We start from the raw sequence: 11,916 nt of genomic DNA, 5'->3' as shown, positions 1-11,916 counted from the left end.
TCTTACTTTTCCAAATAAATACCTGCATTGATTACATTTTTTTATTACAGTATATTTGATTATAATTTTGTGTGAACTTTCCATTTTTTTAATCAGATATTTATTACATGGTATTAAATTTAAGTTGTTTTGCAAAAAATATTCATGTGGAAAAAAGAAAAAAGAATGTTATTGATGTCAACCTCTCTTTCCCTGTCTCTGTTACTCAGACTGTTGCTCATAGTCTCTGGCGCTTGCTCACGGGGATAGCAATGGCATCGGTACCTTCAGTTGGTTGCCTTCTGGCCAAAAATCAGTATTATCGAAGTAAGTAATATCATCACTCGAGGACCCCTAGGGAATATGGTATGAAGTGATGTCTGAAGGGTATTAGTAACCCATGTATTGTATCCTGGTCATTTTAAGGTGAAGGAAGACTGATGTGACAGTGAAGGAGAAAGGAATAGAATTCATTGGAGACTTTTCCAAATCAGTATTATCAAGGAAGGCTCATTTCTTTAACTATGTTATATGGTATCGATAAGGCCACTAATACATAAATAAGTGATCAGCTTATATTTCAAAATAATGTTTAATTTCAATACTTTAAAAACCGATAATTTTTTAAAAATAAAATATTCATTTTTTAGAATAGAAGGGATATCATAACTATGCTTCGTGGATTTTCTAATTTCTACTTTGCTGCTATGGATAAGTTATTAGCATCTATCATGACAGTTTTATTTTTATCCATCTGTATTTATAGCTCAATAGAAAATTGTAGCTTCTTAAATTCAGATTCATTAAATAATAAAATGATCACTTTAAAACCAACGTATCGCCCTGGCTGGTTTGGCTCAGTGGATAGAGCGTCAGCCTGTGGACTGAGGGGTCCCAGGTTCGATTCCAGTCAAGGGCACATGCCTGGGTTGTGCGCTCAATCCCCAGCCGGGGGCGTGCAGGATTCAGCCAATCAATGATTCTCTCTCATCATTGATGTTTCTTTCTCTCTCACTCTCCCTTCCTCTCTGAAATCAATAAAAGTATATTTAATAAAAAACTTATCATTTGTTGAAAGATGCCAGAAACATGTAAAAAAACACTCTTATTTCCAGATGCTTTTAACTCTGTGTTGGAAATATCTATTGATTTATCCTTTTTACAACAAGATTAAGCTATGCCCATTTACTTTTTGTTATTACAGCCACAGAAGTTATTTTTATATTCGGATATTTTAAAAGACTTATATGTTTCAAATACAAATACTGTTTATTTTTTTTAGATTAAGCTATGCCCATTTACTTTTTGTTATTACAGCTACAGAAGTTAATTTTTTATATTCTGATATTTTAAAAGACATGTTTCAAATACAAATACTGTTTATTTTTTTAAAAAATAACTCCTTTATTTCTAAATATGATAGCCTTTGTATGCTATTTAAATATATACACATGTAATATTTCTAATGCAATAAAATAACATTCATTCTTGATTTTATATTTGCTAACATTTTAAATTTTATAGCACTTATAACATATTTTAAATTCTATATCTATATCTGTGGAAAGAGAATGTTCACCACTGAAAGGAATATACCATATTAGTAAAAAATGTAATAAGCCTTATTATTCTGGAAGACTTTGTAATTGATTGATAATTTACTTAATTTTTAAATTCATAAATGTATGAGCTAGAAGTAAATCATTTCAAACCATACTACTTGAGAGTTTAGAGATAAATATGTATTTGTTTGCTTGTTATGTATTTGTTCATTCATTATTGTTTCTTTTGTAGAGGCCAGTATTTCTTCAGTTAGCTCTGACACTGTTAATTTCATAGATGAAGACAAACCTCTTCAAGGTATTTAGTTTATTTCTTATCAGCATCACTCTCATTATTTTTCTGTTTGTAATCTCTCAAAATTTTGATAAGGTCCTAGCCAGTTTGGCTCAATGGATAGAGCGTTGGACTGAGGACTGAAGGGTCCTGGGTTCGATTCCCACCAAGGGCATACACCCGGGTTGTGGGCTCAATCCCCAGTAGGGGGTGTGCAGGAGGCAGCCCATCAATGACTCTCTTATTGATATTTTTCTCTCTGTCCCTCTCCTTTCCTCTCTGTCTGAAATCAATAAAAATATATATAAAAATTTGTTGATAAGGAAGTAATATAGCTCTCCCTCTCCTTTCCTCTGTCTGAAATCAATAAAAAAAATACAAAAATTTTGTTGATAAGGAAATAATATGTATTTTATTTGATAGGGTTACCTGAAATGGCAGAATCCACCTGGTGGTTGAAATCCTTTTTTCATTCTGAACCTGTGCTTTCAAGTGAAATAAGAAAAGAACTGTCTGTTAGTGGGTAAGTTACAGCCTTTTCTGATAAGGGTATCTCTTACTAGCAGTGAATGAAACAATGCAGGTAGTAATTCTTAACCAATAAGATAAAATTGTTTCTTGAGGATGGTGTAGGCTTTGATATAAAGCATAATTATGAGATAGAGAGGGACAATTGCTCCCTATTCTAGTTAATTAACCATAAGTCAGATCATGAGCACTTTCTCTCATTCTATCACTAAAGTGTGATTGAAAAGTCATATGTCAATTTTTATTAATGTTTAGGAGGGATAGATTGGGAATCAGAGGCAAGGTTCTAAATGATTTTTTTATTAATACTTTTAGGAAACAAATCACAGTTATCTAGTTGCTGTCTTAAACAACCTAGGTTAGTCCCACTAGTTTTTTAAAAGTATTTATTTTGTCTTTAGACAATGGCTGATACTAACACTGATGACCAGCCACTAAACTGAATAAAAATAAATAATGATGGCATTCATAGATTCTGATATTAAAACCGAAGTTTTGATCAATTTTCTAATATGAGTTTATAATAGAATCAAGTATTGATACTTTTTAAAATCAAAGGAAGACAATTTTCAAAAAGATGTATTCTTTACTCTCTTTATCAAGTACATTGATTTGAATGATCTAGGTAAGTGTTTTACTTATTTTCTACTGTACTTGGACTATAAAGACAGCTTAACTTACAGATAAGCTTTTCTCAACTAACCATCTTTGTATTGCAATCTAATGACATAGTTGTAACAACTGTATTTTATACAGCACTAACTGTTGATTCTGACAATCAAAATGACTCCACCTGCTGAGGTGCTACAAATGTGAACAAGACCCGTCAGCTCTCAAGTTATTCTAGATAACGCTTCTCCATTGCAAGAAGACAAAAACCGGCCAGAGATCTCATTTATTAGGCAAGATCACAGCAGCCACCCATACAAGTTCAGGCATTTTCTTCAATACTAAAATTACTGTCGTGAGTAGCATCAGCTTCACAGAGAATATTAGAAAAGCATGGTTTAAAAAATATGTGCCCCTTTAAAGCAGTTAGTCGTTAACTGTAGCAGTCTTTTCATTATCCATATTATGTTTCCAAAAATTTAATTATTTTCAATTAAAAAAATTTTAGACTCTCTTTATGTTTGTTGAATTATTTATTATACCTTAAAACAGAAGCATTGATACCTAATAAAATGGTTTAAAGGTCACTGGATTCAAATGTGTAGAAGAGGTGCAAAAATTTTATTTTTAATCATGAACATTGAAAATAGCAAACACACCCATAAATACATTACCTGTTTGACACATTGCTATACATCTCACCAACTGTTCATTGTGTAGACTTTAAAATTTATAATTTTAGCAATATTTAACAACACAGAAAATTATGATACTATGTTAAGTGAAAACTGTAGAATAATCTATATATGGATGATTTTAGTTGGATTAAAAATATATATGGATAAGATTGAAAGGCAATATAACAAAACTAGAGGCTCAGTGCACAAAATTCGTGCATGGGTAGGATCCTAGGCCTGGCTAGTGATCAGGGCCGATCAGGTTCCCTTGCCTCCCTGTGCGCCGCCCCCCCGCCCCGCCTCCCCACCTCCTTCCCTTGCCACCCATGCACCACCACCTCGCGGTTCCTCCCGCCTCCCTGACTCCCCACTTCCCCACCTCCTCCTTCCCTCTCTCCCTCAGCTCCCTGCTGCCGCTGCTGGTCGCCCACCATGTTCTGCGCCACCCCTGGTGGTCTGCGCATGTCATAGCGAGCAATCAAACTCCTGTTCTCCCTGTTGAACTCCTGAAGGGACACTTTGCATAGTAGCCTTTTATATATATAGATAGTTACAGTGGCTATTTTTGGAGGTAGGATTATGGGTGGTTTTCATTTCCTTATTCATATATTTCTGTAATTCTAACTTTCTAATGCAAGCAAATTTTGTGTATAATTAGAAAGTAATGAAATGTATTTAAAAAGGAGCACTGGAATAAATTTTCTGGATGTGAATATATCCTACATTAGTTTGAGTATTTCCTACTTTCCTCAATATTAGGTAATATTTAAGGAGTTTCAATTTAAAAGTTTCTGTATACTGCTTGCAAATATTTTTCAATGTAAGATGATAAATGCTTAGAAATTAGGGATGATGAACTCACTCAGAGGTAGATAACCAATATGGTGTTTCAGGGCTGATGTTGCATTAAACATCCTGTAGAGTATACATGATTGTTTATTGTCCAACTGTCTTCTTATCCCATCACATAACCATGATAAATATCAAGACTGTTTTCAGCAATGGGCACTCCTGACCACTTACTTCTCTTTCTAACTGGGAAATGCATTCCTTCAATTTTGTGACCATCTATCACTTTGTAGTCAATGAAGGAGACTCAAATATCATTGGGCCCAAGAGCATATCATTGTTTACACATCATTGTGTGTTTTTTTGGTTGTTTGCATTTATAAATTTTATATATTTGTAGAGGCCAGTTAAAGTTTTGGACTATATATTTCACTTGGCTTTAGTCTAACATTAAATTACATTAATTGAAGATGGACTTTTTCTAAATTTAGAGAAAAATACGGTAAAGCAAAATGGTAAATTTTAGTATTATTTGTTTTTACTTTAAGATTATAAACAAATTCATTTTTATTTAACAACTAGGGGCCCAGGGCAGGAATTCGTGCACCTTGAAAGGAACTGTGGGCCAGGAAGCTGCGGTGGGCACAGGGGTGGGTCTTGGCCCATTCTCCATGCCCCCACCAGGCCCTCCTCCTGCTGCGCCCCCTAGTCCCCTCTCTGCCGGCAGCACTGCTCCCCGCCACTGCTCCCACGCGCTGACAGTGCTGAGTGATTGGAACCGGTACCAGAAACTGGCAGCGGGTACAAGCGGCGGTTTCGGCACCAGCTGTGGGTGCGAGCGGGGCCGTTACTGGCAGCGGTGTGAGAGGCAGCTGCCGGCCCCAATCACCCCTCAGGAGCAGGGGGAGGTAGAGAAGCTCTGAGGGGCGATTGGGGCCAGCAGCTGCCTCTTGCACCCGCTGATGGCGCCAAGCAATCGTGGCCAGCGCTGGGCACCGGCAGTGGGTGTGAGCGGTGGCTTCAGTGCTGGCAGCAGGTATGAGCCCCTGGTGGGACTGCGGCGCAAGGGAGCAAAGAATTTTCAGTAACCACCAGAGACTCGCCCTGACGACAGCGACCGGAGCCCTGCCTTGGTCTGGCAACCCTGCTCACCTGCTCCACCATCCCGCCACGGCCGACGCCTGCCATGTTCTGTGCTCTGCCGCCTGCTGCCAACTCCTGCCAGGTTCCGCGCGTGCCCCCCTGGTGGTCAGCGCACGTCATAGCAACTGGTTGTTTGGTTGTTCTGCCGTTTGGTCTATTTGCATATTAGGATTTTATATAGAGAGAAGATTTGGTGTATGTGGGAATAGGTTGCTTGTTTAGGTTATTTGATAAATTTCCCAAAAGTATCAAAATTGTTGCTTTTACCTTTTACAGTTTAGAATAGTGTTACTTTTGCTAAAAGTTACCGGGTAAAGCTGATGAATTTTACAAAGGCTTTGAATTAATATATTATCATGACCATATATAGTTATTAAGCATTTTATGGTGGTTAATACATACACACATAGACATATGAGGATAGATCAATAGATGAGAATATAAGGAATCTTCCTGAAAAGTAATGTTAATGTGAACTCATACAATGATTTAAAAATTGAAAGTATTCCTGTGTGCTATCCCAGAGTTTCTACAGAATGGAGATGATTTAAATGAAGAAAACAATGTTTTCTAGGTAAAGTCTAGTTGATTGCTTCTAATGCGATTTTCCTACAGTCTTGAAACTTTAGCACTGTCTTTAAAAAGTACCTCACACAGAGGTCTCACCGTAACTAAACACTGTAACTAAAATAACATAACTGTGTTACTTTAGTTACAATGTCTCCTGAGGTATATTGCTAGGACATCTATATAGCCTTTTTCTGTTGCCTTATTGGGTAGACAATAAACAGTGAAGGCCAAATATGTTAGAGGGATGTCATAACTCTGAATGACTTGAGATGACCATTCTATGATCATTATAATCTGACTAGAGGCCTGGTGCACGAAATTCATGCATGGGTAGGGGCCCTAGGCCTGGCCAGTGATCAGGGTCAATCTGTGGGATGACCAGCAGGGCGTCAGGGGATCCCAGCTGGCACCCGCCTTGGCTGGTCTGGGATCTGTGGGCTGGGGGCAACTCCTGTGTTGAGCGTCTGCCCCCTGGTGGTCAGTGCACATCATAGTGACTGGTCATTCTGCCATTTGGTCGATTTGCATATTAGGCTTTTATTATATAGGATATCATAGAATGTTATTTAACTTGGCTAGGATGTCCATATTAAATGTAAAAGGTTTTGACAATTTCTGCTTGGGTTATGTGAAATTATATATTGAGATTTCACCCATTTTTTTGAGATATGGTTTTGATAGCAGGTTCTGAGTTATTGGCCCTATATCCTTTATCTATAAAACCAGCAACAGTCAATTCATTGATTTTCACTAGAGTAAAATTCCTCTAGCTAGAATTTAGGGCTACTTGTTGCTTCATACATAATGTAGAAGTCAGGGTTATAGGAAACAAAACTGCAGAATTCTATTTTGGTATTAAAAATAAATGATGGAAAATAATTGTTCAGATTGAATGGAGTACAGATAAACTTCTAACTTACAGAAATTCAAGAAATATAAAGAGTCATAGTTTATACAACTTCCCAATGACATCTTTCAACTGAATATGTCAAAGCCAAGCTCATCATCTACTACCTCACAATATCTCCTTGTAGTTCCTCCTCTCTCAGAGAATGGCTACACCATTTATCAGCTCACAAAGTAGCCATTTCAACATGAAGTCCTTTCAATTTTAGTTTTTTATATTTCTTGGATCTGTATTTTCTTTCCCACCAGCCAACAGCACTACCTGAATCAAAACTTTCATATTTTCTCCTGAGGGATACTGCTATGGCATCTACATTGACTTTTTCTGAACTCCTTGTTTGGATGTCCTCTGCAGATTAGTCACAATCATCTCTACTAACCACAAATCTGATGATTACTCTCCTATGAACACACTCACAAACACACTCATACACCCACGTTATTCAATGATTTTATTTTGCTCAGCATAAGGTCATAACCCTCCAACCCTCACATATTCTAGCCCATGCAGATCTCAATAACTGTTCTTATATCTTGCTACCCCCAGCTCCTGTGTTTCAGCTACACAGACTTCTTTCCGTCCCTCCTCTACATCATCTTCCCTCTTGCCACATGGTCTTTCTACAGAGCTGTTCTCTCAGCTTAGACTCTTCCCTTAATATCTACTCTAGTTTTAAATCTTAGCTCAAGTCTCTTCCTCAGAGGTTTCAATCTGCTTAACTAAATTAGATTTTTCATTACAAGCTCTCATCGCCCATGTTTCTCTCCTTTCTAGCACTTATCAGTTATAATTTTACATCTCTTTGCCTAACTAGTTGTTTTCCCCACTGCACCATAAAATACCGGAGGGCAAGGGTCTTATCTGTTCTACCCAACAGTTAATACCCAGATTCAGACACATCAGCAGGTATTTGTCACATGAAGGACAATGGTTCTTTAGAGAGAGCTGGCTCCTCTCTTAAGAAGTAAAAAAGAGCCCTAGCTGGTTTGGCTCGGTGAATAGAACAGTCGGCCTGCAGACTGAAGGGTCCTGGGTTCGATTCCGATCAGGGGCATGTACCTTGGTTGCGGGCACATCCCCAGTGGGGGGTGTGCAGGAGGCAGCTGATCGATGTTTCTCTCTCATCGATGTTTCTAACTCTCTATCCCTCTCCCTTCCTTTCTGCAAAAAATCAATAAAATATATTTTAAAAAAAGAAGTAAAAAAGAGTAAATACTAAATTAATAAAGAAAATATTTTTCAAGTAGTGATAATGCTGTAAAGCAAACAAAAGGTATTCTGTTGAAGAGTGATTGCAATAGGACAGAGCTTGAGGGAAGGCTGCTTTACTTGGTGTAGTTAGGAAAGAAATCATTGAGAAGATGACAGGGGGACTGAGTCCTAAAGAAGGGGAAACAGCCAATTTTGTGAAAAGTACTCTAGGCAGATAAAAAAGCCAGTGCAATTTACCATCACTGTTGTCAAGTGACAGCTGCTTAGAAAGAATTTGGCAGTCTGATCCCACTGAAAGGCATTTTAGAGACAAAACAGGCAGGTTTTAGGGAATAAAGAGGGTCCAAGCTGCCAAAATGCTTAACATATTTTCACAGAGGATAGAGAAATGTCAACAGATACCTGGAAGAGGGAGACATATTTTCACAGGAGATAGAGGAATGTTGCAAGATAAGGAGATAGAGGAATGTTGCAAGATAAAGAAGGGAGCACCAGGTGGGTTTTGGACTTTGAAACTGGTGTCCTGCAAAAGAGTGACCAATTAGGAAAGCACAGGGTCGTAAAATGGGGAAGGGGTCAAATTAGAAGGAAGCATAGATAGACAAAGAACTTCCAGCCTTTAAGACCTTAGAAAAAGGGGCTTAGTTGGTTTCCCCCTTGGAAACCCCTCCCTATGCGGGAGTTTGTATTTGCTTCCAATAAATGTCCACCCTTTTACTAACAAGTCCTTTTAGTCTGAGAATTTTATTCTTCAAACTTTGTGAAGCAAGAACCTGCAAGGGGGGAGATCCGCTCCCCAAACCCCATGTTTCACAACTACTTACGCTTTTTGGACTGCCTCTATCATTTAGCCATGACCTTCAAATTAGGCAACAGGGAACACTTTTCCAGAGTGTTTGGCATGAATCAGGCTCTGTAAATATCTCTTTGAAAAGACAGAGAATTTAAATCACACTTATCCAGCAGTTCTGCTAAAAGAAATCGTGTTGATTATTTAGGCCAAGGTTTTGTTTTAGGATTGTTCATTTAAAAGTCTCTGCCCTAATAATGGATTTGTTGTCACAGTTTTTAATATTTTAATATTTTCAGCAAACTATTCATGTTAGTGGGATTTTTAAAAATACTCTATTTGAAAACCAGTTGGTTCTAGCCAATTTCTCATAATTACTGTGTTCAAGATTATCAACCTATTTAGAGCATGAAGAATCTATAAATACTATAGTTGTTACTTCAATGCCTGGTTACATCCACAATCGTGACTAGCATCTTTGAACAAGAACAATGACAGCAAGAAAACATCACTTTATAGATCAAAGGACTGAGAAAGGTTCATAGAAGAATAAATATTAAGGTAGGTTCATGAACAATGAGTATAATTTTCTTATATAGGACATAATATTATAGAAATTGGAAATACCAGGAACGGAGTATTTTCTCCAAAAGAAGCCTATTTTCTACCCAATGTTATATCTACAAATTACATGTATTTTGGAAAAGAAATTATTTCGTGATTTAAACCAAACCTTAGCATTCATCAGAATTGCCCAGAGGACTTGTTAATTTGGGGTGAGGCCTCACGAGTTTGCACTTCTAGTAAGTTTGATGCCTCTGGTCCCAGAAAAATTTTTTTAGAACAATTGGTTTAAACAGAGTCTTTTTCACTTTTCTCTAGAGCCGTGGTCGGCAAACTGCGGCTCGCGAGTCACATGCGGCTCTTTGGCCCCTTGAGTGTGGCTCTTCCTAAGCCTTAGGAGTACCCTAATTAAGTTAATAACAATGTATCTACCTATATAATTTAAGTTTAAAAAACTTGGCTTTCAAAAGAAATTTCAATTGTTGTACTGTTGATATTTGGCTCTGTTGACTAATGAGTTTGCCGAACAATGCTCTAGAGGATACTTTAATGTTATCATAGAGCTCTTGATCCTTAATTTTGACAATACTGTTTAATATGTAAAGTAATCATAAGTGGCAACAGAGGAACACAATACAAGGAGATATCTTGTAAAAAAAAATGGCTTTGGACAAAGGTTGTAAGTTAGAAGGTTCCCTTTCACCTCTGTCATCTCTAAGACTGCTCTATATTTTCTCAATTTGTAAATTATATAGATATCACTTCTCTGGAATCTAGGGCCTTAAGCTTTCTCCTTCATTTTCAAATTCCAGTCCTATTCCAGAAAACATTTCCATATTCCTAATAAACTAAGTTTGTTTTTTAAAGTCAATAAGGAATTGCTGATGTGTTGTTTCTGTTTTTCAAACAGAGAAAAATAAGTACAGTGAAACGAATTCACTTTGAGAAAGAAAGTATTTGTTTTTTTCATGGGGGAGGGCAGGAGGTGATGGTCCTATAGCTGTACTGACAATAGCATAAGGAAATAAAATTGCAGAACAAAACAGTTCCATATTGACTAGAATTTAGTTCTGAGTTTCCCCTAGACATTGCAGGTCAAATGAAAGATATAAAGAAATTCTTTCAGGCCTCACAGACCAGACCTGGCATTATAAACCATAATCAAGGCCTACTATGCAACACACTTGTTTTCAGGTAACTAGATAATTTAAGATTAATCTGGGCAATACATGCAGACTTCCAATTCTGAGGCTGAAGAAAACATGCAACAACTCTAGCATGCTTCTGGGAAATGTGAACTCCAAGGATGGTGAGAGTAGTTTGTATGCTGAATTTGATTTACTTTCAGCAGCATGTGTTGAATGTGTTATGTATTAAAATAATAGAACATTTCCACTTTACAAGGCTCCTGCCTACACAGTTTTCTATATGCATGAAGTATTCACTTGGGTATTTTCTGATTAATATTAAAATTAAGGAAATCTGGTAATGAAGAAGTTATTATAGCAAGTTGTATTATTGCTGTTGCAAGGACCAGACTTGCTGCAACAATGGACCAATAATTACAGGAATAAATGGTCTGTGGGCTATCTAAATTAATCAAAGTCTAAATAAATCTCTAAGTAAGTCTAGGTTATGGAATAATTTCCGTTCAACAAATGCAAAGTAACAACATTGTGGCAGACACTGTACTACGCACTGGAGAGCATCAGTGAACACAATGGGCACGGCCAGACTTTGTGGGTTACAAATTAGTAGGAGACACACAATCACCAAAAGTAAATTATACATGAAAGATGCTAACTGGAAGCATAATCATAAATGGTCAGAAGGTGGAGAGGGGGTGGCACCATGGGGTGTGTGGTCACTGGAAGATACATGGTCACTGGCTTTTTTGCTATTCAACTACTTCCACACAAGAACAGAACTTGGTCCTGTTTATTAACAAAGTACTTATTAAAAGTCTTATTAAAAATGATCTGTGGTCAACTTTAATGCTATAGAGAAAGAAGAGGGAAAAAAAGCCTTTGAACTCTGGAAAATTCCTATAGCAGAATGGGGAAATTAAATACATTAAGAAATGAAGAAAACTGGGACAAGGCTGTAGCAGTTCAGTTTAGCTATTTTCCCCATTCAACCATTTCTACTCATTGTGCTTATGGCAAGATATTTTCATGTGCTAAAATTTCTGCCTGGAATAGCAGAAAGCTAATCCTATAAAATTGTTATATGACCCCATCACAGTTAGGAGTGCCCTGGGACCAGGCCAAGGGACAAAGAATCCATGACCACCAGCTCTAATCCACAAGATT

The 11,916-nt window shown here is 37.3% G+C and overlaps 1 protein-coding gene across 1 annotated transcript; it reads left to right on the top strand.

Moving 5' to 3' along the window:
- The first annotated feature begins 189 nt into the window (after positions 1-189).
- LOC102246638 (pancreatic progenitor cell differentiation and proliferation factor-like protein) lies at positions 190-3,466 on the top strand. The gene is made up of 4 exons (XM_005866532.2): positions 190-306; positions 1,774-1,839; positions 2,239-2,338; positions 3,100-3,466. Exons 1-4 carry the CDS (start codon positions 252-254, stop codon positions 3,110-3,112), a joined length of 234 nt encoding a protein of 77 aa, XP_005866594.2. The 5' UTR covers positions 190-251; the 3' UTR covers positions 3,113-3,466.
- The last annotated feature ends 8,450 nt before the right edge of the window (positions 3,467-11,916 follow it).

The sequence above is a fragment of the Myotis brandtii genome, unplaced genomic scaffold, assembly GCF_000412655.1.
Source record: "Myotis brandtii unplaced genomic scaffold, ASM41265v1 scaffold232, whole genome shotgun sequence".
Taxonomy (NCBI): Eukaryota; Metazoa; Chordata; class Mammalia; order Chiroptera; family Vespertilionidae; genus Myotis; species Myotis brandtii.
The sequence above is the reverse complement of the archived record's forward strand: the minus strand, read 5'-3'. Positions and strand labels throughout refer to the sequence as shown.

Coding starts and splice junctions, on each gene's coding strand:
- LOC102246638 (XM_005866532.2), top strand. CDS start 252: ATGGCATCGGTACCTTCAGTTGGTTGCCTTCTGGCCAAAAATCAGTAT. Junction 307..1,773: donor CAAAAATCAGTATTATCGAA/GTAAGTAATATC, acceptor TTTCTTTTGTAG/AGGCCAGTATTTCTTCAGTT. Junction 1,840..2,238: donor TGAAGACAAACCTCTTCAAG/GTATTTAGTTTA, acceptor TTTATTTGATAG/GGTTACCTGAAATGGCAGAA.